Consider the following 24,497-nt stretch of genomic DNA (forward strand, 5'->3'; position numbering starts at 1 on the left):
AAGGAAGAGGCATGAACCATGGCTGGCAGGAGGACACCTTGCAGGTGTGTGCGGAAGTTGGAGTCCTCTGCGGACATGTGCGACGCATGGGGCAGGGTAACCTCTGAGAGTGGGCATGCGGGCTCAATGGCGACAGAACCCAGAATGCGCTGGGTCTGTGGGGGTAATGGAGAACTCTCGAGCCAATGCAGAGGGTTTGAGAAGTGTAGGAGATCTCCACAAAGGCTTTCAGCTCATTAGCTGGCTGTGAGGTAAGGTTGTAACGGTGTGGTTCCTATGAGGACTTCAAGTTGAGGAGTAAAGTTGATCACCCTTAAGAGCGAGCCTGGGTGTGGAAACCGTAGGGTCAGAATAGGCTGCATACCCCGGGGGTCGAAATTGAGATTTGATTATCAGGAGCTAAAAGTAGCATCACCCAGGAGGCAGGAGATACGTCGTTAGAACCAGGAGCTAGTACACAGCGCGCATGAGATTCAAACACTCCATTTCAGTCCATGATGTATGTTCCATCCTGCTTTACATGTACCTTTGATGTGTACCTTAGTCACCTTTATTCATGTTACCTAACCTACAAAGTTAATATCACATGTGTATGTTTGTATGGCACCAGTTGGCCAGCGGAGTCAAATGTAGCTCCTGGTGACTGATGGTGTCAAGCTACCCAGGCTCTCCTGGGTCGAAGGAGGAGCTAAAGAGCTCCTTGCTCTCAGCAATCTCGAACCCACACCTATGGGGTCTGCAGTGAACTGCGCTAAGGCTGGTAATGTTGGAGATCTACGAGGGCCTTCACGGGTGTGGGACAAGGGTGGGGATCTGTAAGGACACCAGGGGTCTAGGTAAAGCTGTTGATGTAGAAGTCTAACAGGGGGGTGTCAAGCTGGACTGAAGGACCTCAGGGTATGGGGAATTGGGGGATGGCCCTTGGACATGTGGTCACGATGAAAACATAAACCAACAGAACAGGTGTGTTCAAATAGAGCACATGCAACCCAGAGGGGAACTTTGGTGTTGATAAGAGATGTTTATTGGGGCGGGAGGATAGCTCAGGGGCAACACACTGGTCTTGGAAGCAAGACGGGTTCGAATCCTGGTCCCGTGCTTAGAGGATGGTCTCCGAGTAACGAAAGGGATGGCCCTTAATGTGGAAGGATAAAGGGCTATTCTACAATGGAGAACAAAAGGGAGAGCTCCAACCACATGTACATTTGTTGGCATTACATTTCTGTTAGAATGCCTATGTTGTTCTGTTAGTTCTGTTACATTTAAGTGCTTCAAATAGTAAGCCAGGTATCCTTATGGAGGAGAGATTTTACTGTGAAGTCAATCCAATGTCTTAAGTTACTGCCTTATTGTATTAGCAGTCATTTTGTTAAGTCTTTTTGATTTTTCTTTATACAAGTCGTCATCGACAACAATAATCATACAAAGATAAGTGCAGTACAGAAAATAACATCCAATTTCAAAATCATTGGTGGGTTAGTACTGTCCATGTGCTACAAAGTCACATCTTAACGTGCAAGAAAAGCTAGATATAAAAATATTTGTTGTACATAAAATGGAATTCAACAACCAATAATCATCAGTTGTCTAATAAATTAAAAAATCAACCCAAATAATTATTTGTTCGGTATTTGTTTCCTCATATTTTTCAAAGAAAGAGAAGGCATCTGGAAGTTTTTAAAGGCTGGAATAACAAGTGTGTTGGTCCAATAGTTTACAAAGCTGAATTAGTTGCTTTGATGTATTAGATGGACCAGCTCTAGAAAAGAGGGGGGGAGAATAAATTCAACAGAGGACCAAAAACCGAGGCTGGTCTCCGGCATGAAGTGTGATATAAAAGCTCAGTTTATTTTCTGTTGGTACCCAACACAGTGGCCCTCGTTCTATCAGCCTCAGACAGATTAGATCAACCGCAGATCTCTGTGATGGACACACAAACCCACCGATCCAAAGACCTGGCTTCTTAGTGGGAGAGGGCGGGAGAATGAGCGCGTAGTGCCCTGAACAACTGACGACAGAGTAACGGAGGAGACAGCGGGGGAGATTCCGTGAGCAGTGATTGGAAGAGGAAGGAGTCGTGCCTCTGTGCCCTCCTACACCAAGCGTTAGCAAGGCAACCACATGTTGGCGTGTGGTGGCACTCTCTAGAATGCCTTACAGATTGGGTTGGTTTACTGGTAGTAGGACAGGAGTGGGGTAATGGTGGCACTTGATTAAATGATACTGGTGCCTCAGGGAGGAAGCACACTGTGATTTTAGGTTGACTTCATGTTTCTGGCAGTAGTCATTAAGACTTCAGTCTCTTGGAAAAGTTCCATTACTGTTAGATTATAAGGCTACCCTGCCCATCCTCCAGCAAATGGATTCTCTGTGCCCAAGGGGGAAGTTCAGGAGAACAGCATTGCTCCAAAGAACGTCTTCCCTTCTTCGTAGTCAACCAGCTCGGGGTGCATGACTTCGACGAACAGCAGGTGACCCCGCTGGAGCTGCACCAGCGCCCCCTGGCTCAGGGAGGTGTACCACTTCTTGGTGTCGTTGCCATAGCTGCAGACCGTCTCTGTTACCTCCAGTAGCACGGTGCAGTCGGTTGGATACGAGTTGTGCTTGTGGCAGACACGGGTAGACAGTATGAGTGGGCTCCTGGCATTGTGGCAGCTGCCTTGGAAGCCCACCTGGCAGTAGACGTAATAGAAGCCGGCCTGAGGAATGGACAGAGTGAAGTGCTGGCCCTTGACTTCAAGCTGCGGGAAGGCCATGTTGTGGGCGTGGCTCCATACCAGGGTTCGCTCTTGGCTTAAGAAGCTCGGATCTCTTCCTGAGGGAAAAGGGGAAAGAAATCAAAATGGCGCTCAACAAAGTAATCATTGCATGTTCCCCTCCAGGACTTTGCTATATCAAAATAGCTTCAGTTTCAAGCTGAGTCACCGTGTCAACACTTCCATCTGTATTTGAATGAGAAACAAAAGTTTGCCTCTGCGTTAGTCTGGTTTAAAAAGAAATTTAAAAAAAGCAAAAGTGTTGTTACCTTTTATTGGATTAACCAAAACATCTTACTGAGATTAAATAATGTCTGAGTTTGAAAGGTTAATTAATCATGATCAAAAAGTAATGGGCAATAGTGAGGGGAAAGAAACAGGAATCAGAAATGTACCCCCAGGGCTGACATGCAAGGAATGCAGTGACCTGGTCATCTTCTCTACCAGCAATGCGGTTCTATGTCATATCATCGACAATTGTTTTTTCGGCAGGTGTTTTTCTGAAGACATTTTGCCAAAAAAAGTCATTGAAATTTGTTTTTTTTTATTTTGGGGGGCCCTCTTGGGGGGGCCTCTACCCACCTATGTTGTACTGTTCGCGACCCCACAACCCTTTATCTGCTCTTTCCCACCCCACCCCAAAAATTTCGACAAGTTTTTTTTGCAAAGTGTTTTTGTAAAAATACGCATCGAAAAAACGACTGTCGATGAAGCGAAGTCGTACCCAGCAATACCTGTACAGAACACACCTGTTAACTTGCAGACAGGAGCAGTAGGAATCTTGCACTGCCTAAAAGATGCTCACATGTACATAGGGTACAATGTCCTTTAATCGCAGGACTTTCTTTCGCTAGGTTTTTTACTGCAAATATTTTTTTTTTGAAAATCAATTTTATTAAGTTTCCTTGGTGCATAACGAGGTTACATTCTTGCATTGCATTTATTAATGTGAGTTAACATAAAGAGAAAACCAGACGAAACACACCCCATGCCCCCCCCCCTCCCTCTCCCTCCCCCCACCCCCCTTCAGTTCGCGCTTACATAGCCTTGATAAACACTTGCACAACGGGCTCTCTTAATGATGGAGGCGTCAATACAATATGCGTGTGGCACGCCAAAGTCATATGGGCCAAACGAGTTCAGTTCTCAGCCGGGTCCTTGGCCCATGGTCCCACATCCGTGGGGAGGAGGGGAATCCCTCAGCTCAGTCTTCAGGACCTAGACCACTCGGCCGTACTTATCAAAGAAGGGGAGCCAAATTTCCTCGATACTGGACTTAGACTCATCGAGCAGGTGTGTGAGGAACTCCATGTCGTAGATGGCCCTTACTTTGGTCACCCAGGTTTTTTCCCCTGGCATTCTCGGGTGTTTCCATTTCTGCGCTAGACAGCATCTAGCTGCTACCAGCATCACCTGGAGCATGTGATCATGAGTGTTACCCCGGTCCTCTTCGTTACTAATCCCGAAGAGGAAGAGCCACGGGCAGGATACTCGTTCTATCCCATCTACCCCTTTGATCCAGGTCCGCACCTTGTCCCAGTATTTCTGGACCACTGGGCATCCCCACCACATGTGGATATAGTCACCTCTCTCTGTCCTACATTTCCAACAGTGTGGGTCATATCCTGGACGCATTTTGGCTATTCTTTGCGGGGGGTAGTGCCATCTATGTAATATCTTGAGGGCCTGATGGCGATATTGGAGGGAGGATGTGGATCGATTGGCCCGTCTACACATCTCTGTCCATCTCTCGTCATCAATTTCCTCGCCCAGGTCCCTACCCCATTGTATGCGTGCTGGTGGCGGGTCTCGGGGGATGGAGAACAGAAAGAGCTTGTATAGGCGGGAGATTATCCCCTTGGAGCCCCTTGCGGTCAGAAGGAGTTTTTCAAAGTCTGTGAGTTCCCTCCTGAGGGTATCACCCCAAGATGGTTCCGTGAGGGCACCCTTAAGCTGAAGATATCGGAACGGGGAAAGCGTGCCTATTCCCAGGGCTTCCTCAAGGTCCTTCAAGGGGAGGAAGGAGCCCCCCACCCACAACTGGCCGGTCCTACTAAGGCCCGCCTCGAACCATGTCTGGTAGGCTGCTGGTTCCGCTATTTTGGCCAGGAAAGGAGGGGCCCAGATGCAGCTCAAGGGGGAGGGCCATGTCGTGAGCCATCTATAGTAACCTCCCTCTCTCCACAGGGACCACAGTACTCTTAGAATCGGGTGGTTCAAGACTGATCTGGGGATCGTTCTCCTTGGGACCCAGAGCCATTCCTCTAGTGTGACGGGCGCCAGGGGCCTATTGTCCATGGCTACCCACTGTTTTTTCGGTCCCGGTGAGAAGTGATCGACCAGGATCCTCAACTGGGAAGCCCTATAATACGTCTCGAGATCAGGGTAGCCCACCCCTCCATCTTCCTTGGTCCTAGTCAGAACCTCGTATGAAATCCTGTGTTTTTTGCCCTGCCAGAGGAATCTAAGGAGGATGCGTTTTGTCTCGTCAAAAAAGGCCTTGGGGACTTGGACCGGGAGCATTTGAAAGAGAAACAGAAATTTTGGGAGGATAACCATTTTTATAAGGTTAAGGCGTGCCATCCATGAGAGACCCGTTCCCGCCCACCTTTCTATGTCTCTCCTGATTGCTGACCAGAGGGGGGGGAAGTTGGCCCCATACAGGTCCTCAAGGTTACGTGTGATTTGGACTCCCAAGTAACGGAACCCCTCATCGCTCCGCTTGAAGGGGAGACCCTCCACAAAGGTCACCTCCGTGTCTGGCAGGTTCCCACCCATGAATGCGACCGATTTGTCCAAATTAACCTTATACCCCGATAGTTCTCCATATCTTGCGAGGCCCTGCAGAACCCGAGGGATTGTTTGGGACGGTCTGGTGACATAGAGCAGGGCGTCATCCGCAAAGAGGCAGATCTTGCAGTGCATATCCCCCATCTGTACACCACTGATGTCCGCATCATTGCGGATCGAGATTGCCCACGGTTCCATCACCAATGCGTAGATTAACGGAGACAGGGGGCATCCCTGCCTCGTGCCACGTTCAAGGGGGAATTCCCTAGACTCAATCCCGTTAGCCACCACTCTGGCCGAGGGGGAGGAGTAGAGCGCGGATATCCATCCCAACCACCTTGGACCCATCCCCACTGACAAGAGAACCTCCCTCATGAAAGCCCAGCTGACCCTGTCAAAGGCCTTCTCCGCGTCAAGAGCCAGTAGGAGAGCGCCTTCATTCCTGGCCTCGGTCGTGGCCAATACATGGAGGGTCTTCCTTAAATTATCGGAACCCTGTCTATTGAGGACGAATCCCGCCTGATCAGGATGTATCAGGCGTGGGAGGGAGTTTTCCAATCTGGAGGCCAGGATCCTAGCAAAGATCTTGGCATCTAAGTTGAGAAGTGAAATGGGTCTGTAAGACCCACAAGCTGCCCGGTCTTTACCAGGTTTAGGTATGACGGTGATGAGGGCCTGTAGGAAAGTCGGGGGGATCGTGTCGTTGCCTCTAATTTGGTTGAACAATTTGGTCAGGGGCTTCACTAAGGTGGACTGGGTCTGTTTATAGAAATCCGCTGTGTAGCCGTCAAGGCCAGGAGCCTTTCCGGCCTTCAGTCTCTTGATGGCTCCCTCCACCTCCTCTTCTGAAATTTCCCCCTCGAGGGCCTCCAAGTCCTGGTCGGTCAGTTTGGGGAGGGGGTGTTCTGCCAGGTAGGAGGCAATGTCCTCCCGAGATTCGCCCGCTTGCCTAGAATAGAGTTTGCTGTAGTACTCAGCAAAGCATTCCGTCACTTCATGCCGGTTCCCATGAACCCTGCCCTCTTCGTCGGTCAACCGGGTAATCCCTCTCTCCACTCTACACCCCCTCGACCTCTGAGCCAGCAGAGTGCCTACCCTGTCGCCCTGTTCGTAGTATCTCTGTTTGGTATATCGCATCCTCTTAACCACCTCCCCTATGAGAACCGTATGGAGCTCCTGTCTTTTGCCCTGCATCTCGTCCAATAGTGCCCTCCGGTCCACTCCCGGGACTCCCAGTCTGGCCCGCAAGATCTGCAGCTCCCCTCGGAGTCTGCTCTCGATCAGGCCCCTCTCTCTTTTACGCCTCGAGCCCTCCGCTATGAGGAGGCCTCTGAAGGTGGCCTTCCCCGCTTCCCATACCATGGACATGTCCGTCTCCCCCGTGTCATTTGTCTCGAAGTAGGCCAGCATTTCCTGCTTCATGAACTCACGGAATACTGGATCCCTAAGGAGCGTGTCGTTGCACCGCCATCGAGCCGATCTCGGGGCGATGGGCAGGGACCAGTTAGCTATAAGTAGTTCATGGTCCGACCACGTTATGGTCTCGACTTTTGGTTGGGTCATCGCCCCATCTCCCTCCTCTGAGGCCAACAGAAGGTCGATTCTGGTGTAGGTGCAGTGCGGGGGAGAAAAGAATGTGTAACCACCCTGGGCCGGGTACGCCTTGCGCCAAACATCTACCCAGTAGTGATCCTTCAAGAGGTTCTGCAAGGCCAGGTTATCCCTCGTGATCCCCTTGGGTACCCCACCTCTGGCGGACCACCAGTCCAGTTGGGGGTCGGCTATGAGATTAAAATCACCCCCGAGAATCATGGCCCCCTCGGCCCATTCATCCATGACACCAAAGATCCGTGTGAGGAACTCCACCTGGCCCGTGTTGGGCGCGTATACGGTGGCGAGAGTAACTCGCTGCCCCTCGCAAAGCCCCTTGACACCCAGAAATCGACCCCCAAACCCCCTCTTGGTTTCCACCCCCGTTAGTTGGAGAGCCCTTCCCAGGAGAATGCCCACCCCCTCCTTCTTCGAGGTCGGGTGTGAAGCCCAATAGTTGCTACCGATGTCTTTCCCCTTGATTCTGGATTCCCTCCCGCGCTTATAATGTGTTTCCTGTAGAAATAGGACCGTCAGGTGTTGTTTTCGGAACATGTTGCCCGTGAGGGATCTTTTATTTTGAGAGTTTAGACCCTTGACATTTAACGTGCCCACCTTCCCTTCAATCGTTGTCATCATACCGTGTGCGTATTCTGAACCCCTCGTGGTGATTGAATTTTAGTGCCCCTTGCCAAGCGTATTCTTGCGGTCTGAACTGACTTTCCCCCTGAGTCCCCCAAACTACCCCGTTATCCCCCCCATCCCCTCCCCCCTTGCAACTGACCCCCCTCCCCGTGTCTTCCCTCCCCCCTCCCCACCCTTGTACCTTGAGGCGTCCGTCCACTCTCCCCAACATGTGTTGGGGCCGGTCAACGAACCACCAAGGACTCCAACCCCAGCCCCGGGGTTTTCGTGTGTCTGGAGAGTCCCAGATCGCAAGTCCGATTCAGGTCGGCCCCTGCAGGCCTTCGGTGCACTTAACCGAGACAAAAACCAGAGACCCCGCCCGGGCCCTCAACCCACAACCAGAAACCCAAACGCGGGGCAACACAAATAAACAGTTAACTTTTTAACATAATGGTCTGCCGACCCAAGGTCCGGTGGGCCAAACGCGACACCGCCGCGGTGTCCGTTCAAGGCAGTTCGTGGGCCCGGGGCCTCCTGCGTCCGTACCCTGAATCGTCTCTCACCTCATGATTTTCTCTCCTTCCAATCGAACGTCATTTTCATGAGTCAGTGTGATTTTCCGGGTTCATCGACGGGTGTCTGGTTTTCCGAAACTTTCGGGCCCCCTTGACCTTAGATTTCCCACTGTGATTTCCTGGGCCGTCGGGACCCCTAGGGGGGTCCCGTGGTCCTCCCTCCTGGGCGCCCGAATGGCCCGCCTGGTCGTTCACCAGATCGTCCGTGGCTCTTCGTATGTCCTCCTCCGACACCAGGTGGTGTTTCTCACCTAGCCACTCAAACTCCAAATAGAAGGGGTGACCCCACCGATATCGGACTCCTTTTCCCTGCAACCATCTTGTGAGTGTGCCGCATTTCCTCCTCATTGACAGGGTTAGGGCCGAGAGGTCTTGGAAGATGGATACCTTTGAATCACCGTACTGTATGGTGCCAAGATGTCTCGCCTTTTCCAGGATTCTGATCTTGTCCCTGTAGTAGTGCAGCCGAACCAGAACCGAGCGTGGGCCTCTGCCTCCCCCCCCCGCTCGGTGCACCCTGTCGAAGTTGGTCGCCCCCACGTCTTCCGTTCCCAGGGCGATCCTCACGATATCGTGCACTTTGCCTTCAAGTCCTTGTACGGATTCGCCCTCAGATTCCATCAGGCCAAAGATTCGAAGGTTGTTCCTCCTCTCCCTATTTTCCATGTCGTCAACCTTGAACCGAAGCTCTTCCTCGCGCCTTTCCATGTCTCGGAGTCTCATGTCCATTTGGGTTTCGAGGAGTGTCGCCGAAAGTTGGTTATTCTCGACGCCCTCCACGCGGTCTTCTAGGGTGGCGACCTTGGTGGTGAGGTCGGCCAGTTTGGCCCCCATGTCTGTCCTCATACCTCGTATCTCCTCCAGAATCGTTTGGATGTTGTTCTGGATAGCCCCCAGATCCGGGGGTGGGACGGTGGGGCTACCGGCGGCCATGGTCCTTTCTTTGGGAACAAACTGATATTTCAGCAAGTTCTCTCTCCAGTTCATGAGGGGTTCGTGTCGGCCAGTTTACGACGGACGCCGCCTTTCTCCGGGTCAGGCCGGGCCTCGGGCACCAGAGGCGCCGGGCGTGCGTTCCCTGTGTGGGTGGACGGTTTTCTTCAAGTCGGAGGATGCCCAGGGGAGGAAGCGCCGCGGGCTCACCCTCTCGGGCCTATTCGTGGGCGGCGCGGCTCGTGCTGTCTCCTGCGCCACTCCGCGCCAGGTCGTGGGGGAGGGGCAGCCGATATCGCCTTGGTCCGTGTAACTCCGCACAGGAGCGTCGGATCGGAACCAAAGTTGGACCCAGGTGGGGGCCACAGGCTTCCACGTCTTTTGGGGGGGGTCGCGTAGTATATGGGACCCTCGTTTCGCCGATAAATCGTGATTCACCCGGGGCTGGGTGCGGAGCTCGACGTTCAGGCGTCCATCCTGCCCGCGCCCCCTGGTGGCCTCCCCTACTGCAAATATTTTAACGAAAAAACCCATCAAATTGTTTTGGGGGGGTTAGAAAATTATATATATGGGATGTTGGTCTTTGGGAATAGGTAAAACTGAAAGGGAATGGGGGTTAGGGGAGACCCCCAAAAAATAATGTTAAAAAAAGATTCGATCGGTATTTTCGTTAAAATATTCATGGTAAAAAACCCAACAAAAAAATATCCCGCGATTAAATGACATAGAACCGTACATAGATCAAGCAATCCACTCGTGTCTGCATTACTTCATAAAGCAGGGCCTAGTGAACTCTAAAATATGTATATTTCTGTTCATGGCACACGTTTCAGGGTGCAGGGTGTGAAAAGGCAGAGGAAGAAAGTGTTATGGTGTCCACATTGCACAGGTCAAATTGCATTTCTGAAAGCCTGTGCACCAAAGTTCAACATGTTTTAATCATGGCTGTTTATTTGGAAGGCACACTACTGACTGACAGCAATCCGAACACATAATTGTTTGCAAAAGGCAGTTCACACTTTTTTCATTAATGAACTATCCATTTGTTTATGGGCAAACGTTGGGTGACTTATATGCCTTCGCAAGGACGTGTAATTAGAAGCTCCTCAGTGAAGATGAGGGGTAAATTAGCAGGGTTGCTTGGTATGATGGCTGATGGGATAGCACTAAAAGCTCACCTCATAACTGTAATTGCTTATTTATAACGTGCTTAATACCCAGAGGTTTCTATGCGCGGACCCAGGGATCGAACCTGCGTTGCTCTGTGTTGTTTTGTTTCCAAGGCAAGCACGTTGCCCCTGAGCTATCCTCCAGAAACATGCTGCCGACTTCTCTGATCAACCCTCTGTTTGTAAGGTCAAGTATCCTCAAAAACCTGAGTTTTCTTGTTCGTATGTGTCTTGTATTTGGGAAATCTCCCTTTCAGGACCAAATCCAACAGGTCCTTACGCGTGTGCCCATTTTGTGGGAAATGCTGCCCCAGAGCACTGGCATGTCTGCGTATGTTCATTCTTTGCCGAATTCCCTGGCATGCGTCGCCTATCTGCTTTCCTTGCAGGCCTTCCTTGCATCGGGAGATGCACAATATTGGACGATTTGAAGCTGTACGTTCTGCAAAGCTGTATTGTTTAGCTCTTTGGGGTCGTTACGGGAGATTCAGTGAATATTTATTTATTTATTTACAATTCTTGTATTGCGCTACTCACCCATGGGCCTCAAAGGGCACAGAAAACAAAACAAGACGTACAAACAGATAGCAGGGCAGGATAAAGTGTGCATCTCCTAATGCTGCATTGGTACATTCCAGCTCTCATTTGTATCTGATCCATTGAAAATGTGGTTTCGTCCTGGGACTGCTGGATTGTTTGTTTGCTCAAATGCAACCAAGCATGGGTTCAATTAAAGTAGCTATCAATTCTTTGCCATTGCTGAAGACTGATTGTAGGGTTCTGTATAATTTATCGAAGAAAACAAAAAACGAATGAGAGATTTGTTCGAATTTCGACTGTCCGATATTTTCATACAGTCGGATTTCAAACAAATCCCCCATTCGTTGGCATTATAGTGAACAAGGGCAGCAGGGGCTGTGGGGGTGTCCCCAAAACGCTTGTTCTCTATAATGTCATTGCGGGTTGCAGGGGTGCCTCCGCACCTGTTCGAATAAAGTTAAGGAAAAAAAAGGCGGACCCAGGAGTGCCAGTTGCCATCCACATAAGTGAAGGGAACCGGCGTTGCAGAGAGATGCAGGAAACGGCGGCACACAAGGAGGTGTGCCGCGCACAGGTAAGTAAGGGGGTGGGGGGGAAGCGGGTTGTCAGAAATGTCTGGGGGAGAACATTTTCACTAACATAACTTCCGTTTTCTTCTTCGGACATTTCTGATTCGATTAATTCATGGTAATCCGATTGTAGATCCTTCACAATTCTACAATTCTGGCATGGATATATATTATGTATTAATCATGCCAAGGAGCCTGCTGTCAGATGCCTTCTTCATGGCACTATGCCGAGGGGAAGCAGAGGAGAGATTGTGCAGCCGGGTCCGACCAATGTGTTGATATGCTGGAATGAATAGAAAGGTTTCCAGACCTCCACAAAACTTTACGAAGCCCTCACTGAAGCAAAGGTGTCTGGGAAGAGCATTCCATGGGCCTTTGTCAAATAAGAGGCTGGTATGGAAGCCTGGCCTGTGTTTGATTGACAGCATTTCAGCCTATCTAGGGCCGCAGTGATGAATCGCAGCACAGAGGAAAGCTGCAAAGTTGTGTGCACCCTGGGGTTTGCAGATGTGCTTTGCCGGGAGTCCTCCATACACACCATTGCAGTGGTCTGTGTGTGAGGGGGCTACTGCTAACGTCATGATATGATATAAGTCATTTATAACGCACCAGTTGTACACAAGTGTTTCTAGGCGCGACAAAACAAGGGAGGGAAGCCAGAGGGAGGACAAGACAAACAATCTTACTAGGCCTTGTGTCAATCAGATCGCGCAAGTGCGAGAATGAGAAATGCAAGGGGAAAGGGAGGGGGGAAGTGCAAGGAAGAGGGGAGGGTAAACAGGGCAGTAATGCTATGAGTAAGTGCAGCCAGGGCAGCGCAGCTATGGGTAATGCAAGGAGAACAAGGGACTGTAGGGTTTCAGTTACAGACCCTAAGTGCGTGGTAGGCCAAGAGGCAGTGCAAGGGTGACTAATCAAGAAAGCGCCTCGTACCCAGTGAGACTCTGAGGGTAGCCAAGCAACTAGTCGGTACAGCAGACAGGTAGGTCAGGTAGGTCAGCAGCGGAGAGAGAGAATGGAGAGGAGAAGAGGAAAGTTTTGAGCTGCTTCCAGAACTTTAGGTCGTCCGCTCAAGTTTGAGAGGGGTAGGGATGCCATTCCAGAGGGAGATACCTGCAGAGAGAATCACGGATAGACAGTCAGGAGTGAGCAAGAGAGGAGAGGAGGCTGAGGGGAGCCTGGAGGGAAGCTGAGTGTCATCCGCATAACACTGAAAGTTAGAGGAGAAGGTAGAGATCAGGTGGTCCAAAGGGGCCAAGTTGAAGTTGAAAACCATGGTGAGAGGATAGAGCCCTGGAGAAAGCCACAGATAGAGAGAGGTGGCAGAGAGAAAGGGACCAAGTTGGACATGGGAGGGGCGGCCCAAGAAGAACCTAGAGGCATGAATGAAGCCAGAACATAAAACATGCACTCGATCTTTACTCCAGAGTGACTGGCGCTGCAATGGGGGTTCTGCTAGAGCCTGGAAGGGTACCCTCTCCCAAGCGTTCACTGGTCAATGGCAATAGACTGACAAGGATGTGTGGTACCGTGTTCAGCAATTTAAGATAGAAAGATTGGTGCACAGACAAGGGGCAGAGGAAGCAGACATGGGCAAAGGAAGCAGACAAGGATCAGAGGAAGCAGACATGGGTCAGAGGAAGCAGGCAAGGGGCAGATGAATCAGATAAGGGACAGAGGAAGCAGACAAGGGGCCATGGGAGCAGACAAGGGGCAGAGGAAGCAGACACGGGGCAGAGGAAGCAGACACGGGGCAGAGGAAGCAGACACGGGGCAGAGGAAGCAGACAAGGGGCAGAGGATGCAGATACGAGGCAAAGGAAGCAGACAAAGGGCAGAGGATGCAGACATGTGGCAGTGGAAGCAGACGAGGGGCAGAGGCAGCAGACAAGTGGCAGAGGAGGAAGAAATGGGCAAAGGAGGCAGTCAAGGATCAGAGGAAGCAGACATGGGTCAGAGGAAGCAGGCAAGGGGCAGATGAATCAGAAAAGGGCAGAGGAAGCAGACACGGGGCAGAGGAAGCAGACAAGGGGCAGAGCAAGCAGACAAGGGGCAGAGGAAGCACGCAAGGGGCAGATGAATCAGAAAAGGGGCAGAGGAAGCAGACAAGGGGCCAAGGGAGCAGACACGGGGCAGAGGAAGCAGACAAGGGGCAGAGGATGCAGAAACGAGGCAGAAGAATCAGACATAGGGCAGAGGACGCAGACAAGGGGCAGAGGAAGCAGAAATGGGCAAAGGAAGCAGACAAGGGGCAGGTGAATCAGAAAATAGGTAGATGAAGCAGACAAGGGGCCAAGGGAGCAGACAAGGGGCAGAAGAAGCAGACACGGGGCAGAGGAAGCAGACACGGGGCAGAGGAAGCAGACAAGGGGCAGAGGATGCAGACTTGTGGCAGAGGAAGTAGACAAGGGGCAGAGGAAGCAGACATGGGCAAAGGAAGCAGACAAGGATCAGAGGAAGCAGACATGGGCCAGAGGAAGCAGGCAAGGGGCAGATGAATCAGAAAAGGGACAGAGGAAGCAGACAAGGGGCAGAGGAAGCAGACACGGGGCAGAGGAAGCAGCAGACATGGGGCAGAGGAAGCAGACAAGGGGCAGATGATGCAGACACGAGGCAGAGGAAGCAGACAAGGGGCAGAGGCAGCAGACAAGGGGCAGAGGAGGAAGAAATGGGCAAAGGAAGCAGACAAGGATCAGAGGAAGCAGACATGGGTCAGAGGAAGCAGGCAAGGGGCAGATGAATCAGAAAAGGGACAGAGGAAGCAGACAAGGGGCAGAGGAAGCAGACACGGGGCAGAGGAAGCAGCAGACATGGGGCAGAGGAAGCAGACATGGGGCAGAGGAAGCAGACAAGGGGCAGAGGATGCAGACATGTGGCAGAGGAAGCAGACAAGGGGCAGAGGCAGCAGACAAGGGGCAGAGGAGGAAGAAATGGGCAAAGGAAGCAGACAAGGATCAGAGGAAGCAGACATGGGTCAGAGGAAGCAGGCAAGGGGCAGATGAATCAGAAAAGGGCAGACAAAGCAGACACGGGGCAGAGGAAGCAGACAAGGGGCAGAGGAAGCAGACAAGGGGCAGAGGAAGCAGGCAGAGGGCAGATAAATCAGAAAAGGGGCAGAGGAAGCAGACAAGGGGCCAAGGGAGCAGACACGGGGCAGAGGAAGCAGACAAGGGGCAGAGGATGCAGAAACGAGGCAGAAGAATCAGACATAGGGCAGAGGAAGCAGACATGGATCAGAGGAAGCAGTAAAGAAAAAAGAGAGTGATAGGTCGCCTTCCCCTACCTCAAGACCCTGAGTCACACAAGGTTATGTCCAAGGTAGCCTCATGTGATTTTCAGGTTACACATATCACACCTAAATCACACACATATGTTAGTTTACGCTTTTCAATTTATTATTCAAAAAATAAAATCAATACCTACAAAAAGTAAAAAACAAGCTGTGCTAGTCACTTACAATCTAACTGGTAAAAGTTCACCAGGCCTTTCAAAATGTCAGTGACCATAATAAAAGGTAACGGGAAGGGACAGTGTATCTTACTGTGAGTGTGTACATATGTGCTTACACGGAAGAATCAAAACATATTGTGGTCTCCCAACTTCTGATGTGTACCTCAAAGGTTGTTTACCAGAGTGAGAAATCTAATATTGTGTTTTTAGTTTGTTTATCACTCTGTTTAAGATAACTTGCATGGATATAGGGTAGCTGCGGGTTATTTAATACACGCCGGCTATCCTGTTATAAATTATTCAATATGAGAGGTAGGAATCGGCAAATACACAAGTTCCTATTAACACGTCGACATATGTTTCGGCCTTTTATGACTCATACGGGACTCTCTTGTGCCGTTGGTCGAGATGTTGATAATGGCCGTCTTCAGGACAGGGGCAGATTGATACTTTTCCGTAGTGAATACTTTCCCATTAGTAGAACATCTAGATTAAAATACATAAAGAGTAATGTATAAAGAGATTGTATAGATTGGGACATATTGTTCACCAATTCTTAAAAAACGGTGTGGACTGGTGAACAATATGTCCCAATCTATACAATCTCTTTATACATTACTCTTTATGTATTTTAATCTAGATGTTCTACTAATGGGAAAGTATTCACTACGGAAAAGTATCAATCTGCCCCTGTCCTGAAGACGGCCATTATCAACATCTCGACCAACGGCACAAGAGTGTCCCGTATGAGTCATAAAAGGCCGAAACATATGTCGACGTGTTAATAGGAACTTGTGTATTTGCCGATTCCTACCTCTCATATTGAATAATTTATAACAGGATAGCCGGCGTGTATTAAATAACCCGCAGCTACCCTATATCCATGCAAGTTATCTTAAACAGAGTGATAAACAAACTAAAAACACAATATTAGATTTCTCACTCTGGTTAACAACCTTTGAGGTACACATCAGAAGTTGGGAGACCACAATATGTTTTGATTCTTCCGTGTAAGCACATATGTACACACTCACAGTAAGATACACTGTCCCTTCCCGTTACCTTTTATTATGGTCACTGACATTTTGAAAGGCCTGGTGAACTTTTACCAGTTAGATTGTAAGTGACTAGCACAGCTTGTTTTTTACTTTTTGTAGGTATTGATTTTATTTTTTGAATAATAAATTGAAAAGCGTAAACTAACATATGTGTGTGATTTAGGTGTGATATGTGTAACCTGAAAATCACATGAGGCTACCTTGGACATAACCTTGTGTGACTCAGGGTCTTGAGGTAGGGGAAGGCGACCTATCACTCTCTTTTTTCTTTACGTATCAGTCTCCCATTGATAGTGCCGCCCCCCCGATAACAAAAAACTGGGAGTACCCAATCTTCAAACTCAGAGGAAGCAGGCAAGGGGCAGATGAATCAGAAAATGGGTAGAGGAAGCAGAGAAGGGGCCAAGGGAGCAGACAAGGGGCAGAGGAAGCAGACACGGGGCAGAGGAAGCAGACACGAGCAGAGGAAGCAGACAAGGGGCAGAGGATGCAGACACGAGGCAGAGGAAGCAGACAAGGGGCAGAGGATGCAGACATGTGGCAGAGGAAGCAGACAAGGGCCAGAGGAAGCAGACATGGGCAAAGGAAGCAGACAAGGATCAGAGGAAGCAGACATGGGTCAGAGGAAGCAGGCAAGGGGCAGATGAATCAGAAAAGGGACAGAGGAAGCAGACAAGGGGCCAAGGGAGCAGACAAGAGGCAGAGGAAGCAGACACGGGGCAGAGGAAGCAGACACGGGGCAGAGGAAGCAGACAAGGGGCAGAGGAAGCAGACACGAGGCAGAGGAAGCAGACAAAGGGCAGAGGATGCAGACATGTGGCAGAGGAAGCAGACATGGGGCAGAGGCAGCAGACAAGGGGCAGAGGAGGAAGAAATGGGCAAAGGAAGCAGACAAGGATCAGAGGAAGCAGACATGGGTCAGAGGAAGCAGGCAAGGGGCAGATGAATCAGAAAAGGGCAGAGGAAGCAGACACGGGGCAGAGGAAGCAGACAAGGAGCAGAGGAAGCAGACAAGGGGCAGAGGAAGCAGGCAAGGGACAGATGAATCAGAAAAGGGGCAGAGGAAGCAGACAAGGGGCAAAGGGAGCAGACACGGGGCAGAGGAAGCAGACAAGGGGCAGAGGAAGCAGAAATGGGCAAAGGTAGCAGACAAGGATCAGAGGAAGCAGACATGGGTCAGAGGAAGCAGGCAAGGGGCAGATGAATCAGAAAATGGGTAGAGGAAGCAGACAAGGGGCCAAGGGAGCAAACAAGGGGCAGAGGAAGCAGACACGGGGCAGAGGAAGCAGACACGGGGCAGAGGAAGCAGATAAGGGGCAGAGGATGCAGACACGAGGCAGAGGAAGCAGACAAGGGGCAGATGAATCAGAAAATGGGTAGAGGAAGCAGACAAGGGGCCAAGGGAGCAGACAAGGGGCAGAGGAAGCAGACACGGGGCAGAGGAAGCAGACACGGGGCAGAGGAAGCAGATAAGGGGCAGAGGATGCAGACACGAGGCAGAGGAAGCAGACAAGGGGCAGAGGATGCAGACATGTGCCAGAGGAAGCAGACAAGGGGCAGAGGCAGCAGACAAGGGGCAGAGGAGGCAGAAATGGGCAAAGGAAGCAGACAAGGATCAGAGGAAGCAGACATGGGTCAGAGGAAGCAGGCAAGGGGCCGATTTATCAGACATTGGTCAGAGGAAGCAGACAAGGGGCAGAGAAAGCAGACAAGGGGTTGAGGAATCAGGCAAGGGGTAGAGGAAGCAGACAAGGGGCCAAGGGAGCAGACAAGGGGCAGAGGAAGCAGACACGGGGCAGAGGATGCAGACACGAGGCAGAAGAATCCGACGTAGGGCAGAGGACGCAGACAAGGGGCAGAGGAAGCAGACAAGGGGCCAAGGAAGCAGACTGGGGGCAGAGGAAGCAGACATGGGGCAGAGGAAGCGAACAAGGGGCAGAGGATGCAGACAGGGGGCAGAGGTCAGGCAAGAGCAAGTGCTTGAAGCAGAACTGCCAGAGACCTATTGCAGGAACTAAAGCCAAACCAGGCATAATTACAGCCACATACATTCAGGGTCAAAGAGCAAGCAGGGCCAAGACATCGACAGGTAACTATGTGGGGTAGCACCCAGCATTCTATATCAAGATTTAAGGTCCATGAACTGGGAAACAGACATGACCAAGAATCAAAGGAACACACTTCAGAAGCCCTTCTGTCACTTATGACATTCAAATGATCTTTAAAATCTTTCTGAGGAAGAGGGATCACTTCTGTAGGTTCTAGGGGAGTCATGCTACAGCACATAAAGGACACTATAATAACAGTGTCAGGTGGGGTAACTGAATGTGTTACACGAACACCCAGCTTTAGGAGTACTGTTAGCCCCCAACTCTAATATACAATCTCGGGGATACAGAGCCGCTTCATGATTCAACTCACATTCCATATGGCAATAGCGGCCCAGAACATCCTGACCCCTCACAATCCCAAGGATATAATGCCCGATTTTAACAAATACAAAAATAACGAATACATTTTTACTGAAACAAACACAAGCCCCCCAAATCCTGTTTCCCCATGCTTAAAACCCCACCTCAACCTTCTCCCCACCATATGTAACCCCTTACCTCACCACCACATATATTTGTTGGAAAAATTCCATATTTTTTGTTGATTTTGTTTAGTTTAAAATTCATTCTTTATTTGGTATTAGTTAAAATCACTGGATACCTCCCGCTCAGTTCTTGGCAATCTCCCAACAGTAGGTACTTCTCCCTCTTTGCTTTAAGGTACAAGCCAGGCATAGATATTTTCAACGTCTTGCTGTGGGTTGTCCTCCTCGGTTGGTATCAGTACCTTTACACAACCTCCTACCAGAAAGTACTTCTTCCCCCTTGCTTAGGGTTTTTGACAGGCTGCAATATTGCTACCCAACAGACATCATCCACCCTCCTAGGAAAATGGCTACTGCTCTAGTCTGTAATGGTTCTATACAAAATCTACTCTTCTCCTGCACCGTCTGTACTCGCCTGGTGCCTGAGATATAGAGCCCTCAGCAGACTCTTTGGTTCCTCTCTCACTGTGCTCTCTCCCAGTCTCTCAGGTGTAGCCCCTAGCAAGTGCTTAGATTTCTCTCTCACACTGGTCTCTCCCAGGGGCTGGGATGCAGCCCCAAGCTGGCTTTAAGGCTTATCTCTCACTGCGGTCACTCTGGGTCCTAGGATGTAGCCCTGAGCAGACTCTTAGGTTCCTCTCTCACTGTGCTCTCTCCCAGTGTCTCAGATGTAGCCCCTAGCAGGCGCTTAGATTTCTCTCTCAAACTGGTCTAGCCCGAAGCTGGCTTTAAGGTTTCCCTCTCACTGTGATCTCTCTGGGTCCTAGGATGTAGCCCTCAGCAGACTCTTCGATTTCTCTCTCGTTCTGCTCTCTCCCAGTGTCTAAGATGTAGCCCTCAGCAGACTCTTAGGTTTCACTCTCACTCTGACCTCTCCCAGTGTCCAAGGTCTAGCCCTAATGGGGTTCTTAGGCTTCTTTTTCACTTGGGTCTCTCTCGGTCTCCGAGATAAACCATCATGCGGCTCTTAAGTATCTCTCTCACTGTTGTCTCTCCCAGTGCCTTAGTGGCGTTTGGGTTTCTATCACACCCATGTCTCCCCCAGTGTCTGGGATATAGCCATAAGCAGGCTATTAGTTTGTCTCTCACCATGGTCTTTCCGGGTGTCTGATAGTTTGCCCTCAATAGGCTCTTACATTCCTCTCTCATCTTTGGCCATTCCAGGTTTTGAAATGTAGCCCTAAGCCGGCACAGTACGGGCTCTCCCAGGTTCTGATAAATTGACCCTCATCAGGTTCTTAGTTTCTCTCTCACTGTGGTACCTCCCAGAGTCCAGGATGTAACCCTCAGAAGACCCTAAGGTTCCTCTCCCGCTCTGGTCTCTCCAAGGTTATGAGATATAGCCCCCAGCAGGCTCTTAGGTTTCCCTCCAACTGTGGTCTCTCTCAGTGTCTGAGAAGTAGCTTGTAACAGGCTCTTAGGTTTCTCTCCAACTGTAGTCTCGCCCAGGTTCTGGGATATAGCCCCCAGCAGGCTCTTAGGTTTCTCTCCCACTTTGGTCTCACCCAGGTTATGAGATATAGCCCGCAGTATGCTCTTGGGGTTCTTTCTCACTGTGGTACCTCCCAGTGTCCAGGATGTAACCCTCAGAAGACCCTACGGTTCCTCTCCTGCTCTGGTCTCTCCAAGGTTCTGAGATATAGCCCCCAGCAGGCTCTTGGGTTTCTCTCCCACTGTGGTCTCTTCCAGTGTCTGAAATGTAGTCCTCAGAAGACCCTTAGGTTTCTCTCCCACAGTGGTCTCACCCAGGTTATGAGATATAGCCCCCAGCAGGCACTTGGGGTTCTCTCTCACTGTGGTACCTCCCAGTGACCAGGATGTAACCCTCAGAAGACCCTTCGGTTTCTCTCCCACTGTGGTCCCGCCAAGGTTCTGAGATATAGCCCCAGCAGGCTCTTAGGTTTCCCTCCAACTGTGGTCTCTCCCAGTGTCTGAGAAGTAGCTTGTAGCAGGCTCTTAGGTTTCTCTCCAACTGTGGTCTCGCCCAGGTTCTGAGACATAGCCCCCAGCAGGCTCTTGGGGTTCTTTCTCACTGTGGTACCTCCCAGTGTCCAGGATGTAACCCTCAGAAGACCCTAAGATTCCTCTCCCGCTCTGGTCTCTCCAAGGTTATGAGATATAGCCCCCAGCAGGCTCTTAGGTTTCCCTCCAACTGTGGTCTCTCTCAGTGTCTGAGAAGTAGCTTGTAGCAGGCTCGTAGGTTTCTCTCCAACTGTGGTCTCACCCAGGTTCTGGGATATAGCCCCCAGCAGGCTCTTAGGTTTCTCTACCACTTTGGTCTCGCCCAGGTTATGAGATATAGCCCCCAGTATGCTCTTGGGGTTCTTTCTCACTGTGGTACCTCATAGTGTCCAGGATGTAACCCTCAGAAGACCCTACGGTTCCTCTCCTGCTCTGGTCTCTCCAAGGTTCTGAGATATAGCCCCCAACAGGCTCTTGGGTTTCTCTCCCATTGTGGTCTCTTCCAGTGTCTGAGATGTAGCCCTCAGAAGACCCTTAGGTTTCTCTCCCACAGTGGTCTCACCCAGGTTATGAGATATAGCCCCCAGCAGGCTCTTGGGGTTCTCTCTCACTGTGGTACCTCCCAGTGTCCAGGATGTAACCCTCAGAAGACCCTTCAGTTTCTCTCCCACTGTGGTCCCGCCAAGGTTCTGAGATATAGCCCCAGCAGGCTCTTAGATTTCGCTCCAACTGTGGTCTCTCCCAGTGTCTGAGAAGTAGCTTGTAGCAGGCTCTTAGGTTTCTCTCCAACTGTGGTCTCGCCCAGGTTCTGAGACATAGCCCCCAGCAGGCTCTTGGGTTTATCACTCACTGTGGTACCTCCCAGTCTCCAAGATTTAACCCTCAGAAGACCCTTAGGTTCCTCTCCCGCTCTGGTCTCGCCCAGGTTCTGAGACATAGCGATGAGTAGGCCCTTAGGTTTCTCTCCCACTGTGGTCTCTTCCAGTGTCTGAGAAGTAGCTCTCAGAAGACCCTTAGATTTCTCTCCCACTGTGATCTCTCCCAGTGTCTGGGAAGTAGCTCTCAGAAGACCCTTAGATTTCTCTCCCGCTGTGGTCTTTCCCAGTGTCTGAGATGTAGCCCTCAGAAGACCCTTAGGTTTCTCTCCCACTGTGGTCTCTACCAGGGTCTGAGAGGTAGCTTGCAGCAGGCTCTTAGATTGTTCCTCCTCAGTGTGGTCTCTCGCAGTTTCTGCAAGGCAGTCTTCTCCAGGCTTTCCCATTTCTCTCTATGTGGTCTACCAGTGTCTGAGATGTAGCCAACAACAGACTCTTACGTTTCTCTCTCAGTGTGGTTTCTCCCAGGTTCTAAGAACTAGACCTCAGAAGGCGCTTAGGTCCTTTTTTTAATTTCTTGCTCCCTCCTTTGGACTACTTGTCTTTTTCTCTTCCACCAGGACTAATGCACAACCTGTTACTTAAGCATCAGATCACAATGCTATTGTAATGTTCTTCTGATCAGTCTGATTGTTTGACACAGTCTCAAGTTGAGTATTTCCTGGTAGTGATTGTTATACCACCTTTCTATATGCCCTGTGAAACACAGAATAGGGGTGTGCTCCATTGTGGCAGAGAACCCCCCCCCCCCCTGAATCCCAAAAGAGGGGGTTGCTCAGTGAGGGGGAGAGGTGTCCCCTAGATCCCAGAAGAGGAGTGTGCTCCAGTGAGGGGGAGGTGACCCCTGTGAAGCCCAGAAGGAAGAGGGAAGACATTGGGACCCCAGAAGAGAGTAAAGTTCCAGTGAGGGAGGACAGATCCCATTTGAGACAAAAGAAAGAGACCACTGACCCAAGAGAAGGGAGGGATGGGAAGTATTAAGAGAGAGAGCGTGACTTTCACCCAGAAAAAGGAACGTGTAAAAGAAGTGGAGAGCCCCTTGGATCCATAAGAGGGGTGTGCTACTGTGAGGAGAGGGAGCGTGTGTAGAGGGCCCTATATACCTGGGAGAAGTACAAGGGACTATACCCCTAGGTGTGGACTAGTGAGCAGAGCACTAAATCCCTGAGTGTAGAAAGGTGAGCAGGGCACTATTTCCCGGGGAGTGGAAGGGGAGGCAGGGCACTATATCCCTGCATGTGGAAGGGGGAGCAGGGCACTATCTCCCAGTGTGTGGAAGGGGAAGCGGGCACTATATCCCTGGGTGTGGAAGGTGGAGCAGGGCACTAAATCCATGGGTGTGGAAGGGTGAACGGGACACATATCACTGTGTGTGGATTAGTGAGCAGGACACTATATCAGTGGGTGTGGAAGGTGAGCAGGGTACTATTTCCTGGAGTGTGGAAGGGGGAGCATGGCACTATATAGCCCTGGATGTGGAAGGGGAAGCAGGGTACTATATCTCTGGTATGGAAGGGTGAGCATTGCACTATATCACTGAGTGTGGATTAGTGAGCAGGGCGCTATATTCCTGGGTGTGGAAGGGGGAGCAGGGCACTATATACATGGATGTGGAAGGGTGAGCAGGGCACTATAACTCTGGTAGGAAGGGTGAGCAGGGCACTACATCACTGAGTGTGGATTAGTGAGCAGGGCACTACATCAGTGGGTGTGGAGGGGGAGCAGGGCAGTATATCCCTGGGTGTGGAAGGGTGAACGGGACACATATCACTGTGTGTGGATTAGTGAGCAGGGCACTATTTCCTGGAGTGTGGAAGGGGAGGCATGGCACTATATATACCTGGGTGTGGAAGGGTGAGCAGGGCACTATATCTCTGGTAGGAAGGGTGAGCAGCAGGGCACTACACCACGGAGTGTGGATTAGTGAGCAGGGCACTACATCAGTGGGTGTGGAGGGGGAGCAGGGCACTATATCCCTGGGTGTGGAAGGTGGAGCAGGGCACTAAATCCATAGGTGTGGAAGGGTGAACGGGACACATATCACTGTGTGTGGATTAGTGAGCAGGGCACTACATCAGTGGGTGTGAAGAGGGAGCAGGGCACTATATCCCTGGGTGTGGAAGGGTGAGCAGGGCACTATATCTTTGGTAGGAAGGGGAAGCAGGGCACTACATCAGTGTGTGTGGAAGAGGAGCAGCGCACTATATAGCCCTGGATGCGGAAGGGGGAGCAGGGCCCTATATCTCTGGTATGGAAGGGTGAGCAGGGCACTATATCACTGAGTGTGGAAGGGTGAGCAGGGCACTACATCTCTGGTAGGAAGGGGGAGCAGGGCAATACATCAGTGGGTGTGGAAGGGGAGCAGGGCACTATTTCCTGGAGTGTGGAAGGGGGAGCATGGCACTATATAGCCCTGGATGCGGAAGGGGAAGCAGGGCACTATATCTCTGGTATGGAAGGGTGAGCAGGGCACTATATCACTGAGTGTGGATTAGTGAGCAGGGCACTACATCCATGGGTGTGGAAGGGGAGCAGGGCACTATATAGCTGTGGGTGTGGAAGGGGAAGCAGGGCACTATATCCCTGGGTGTAGAAGGGTGAGCGGGGCACTATATCACTGAGTGTGGATTAGTGAGCAGGGCACTACATCTATGGGTGTGGAAGGGGAGCAGGGCACTATATAGCCGTGGGTGTGGAAGGGGAAGCAGAGTGCTATAACCTTGGGTGTGGATGGTGGAGCAGGGCACTATATCCCTGGGTGTAGAAGGGTGAGTGGGGTACTATATTAGTGGGTGTGGAAGGGTAAGCAGGCCACTATATCTCTGATGTGGAGGGGTGAGCGTGGTGCTCTATCACTGAGTGTGGATCATTGAGCAGGGCTCTATACCCCTGGGTGTGGAAGTGTGAGCAGTGTACTATATCTCTGGTGTGGAAGGGTGAGCAGGGGACTATACCACTGAGTGTGGATTAGTGAGCAGGGCGCTATATTCCTGGGTGTGGAAGGGGGA

The 24,497-nt window shown here is 50.8% G+C and overlaps 1 protein-coding gene across 1 annotated transcript in view; it reads right to left on the reverse strand.

Moving 5' to 3' along the window:
- Nucleotides 1-1,290: 1,290 nt before the first annotated feature.
- The window catches only part of LOC138521899 (lymphotoxin-beta-like), a 66,900-nt gene continuing 43,693 nt past the window's right edge, over nucleotides 1,291-24,497 (reverse strand). The window contains exon 4 of the mRNA XM_069635059.1: nucleotides 1,291-2,815. Within this exon, the coding sequence (XP_069491160.1) occupies nucleotides 2,388-2,815 (428 nt within the window). The 3' untranslated portion in view covers nucleotides 1,291-2,387. The remainder of the gene's footprint in view (nucleotides 2,816-24,497) is intronic.

This window comes from Ambystoma mexicanum, chromosome 13 (genome assembly GCF_040938575.1).
Source record: "Ambystoma mexicanum isolate Mex_15411 chromosome 13, UKY_AmexF1_1, whole genome shotgun sequence".
NCBI classification, from domain to species: Eukaryota; Metazoa; Chordata; class Amphibia; order Caudata; family Ambystomatidae; genus Ambystoma; species Ambystoma mexicanum.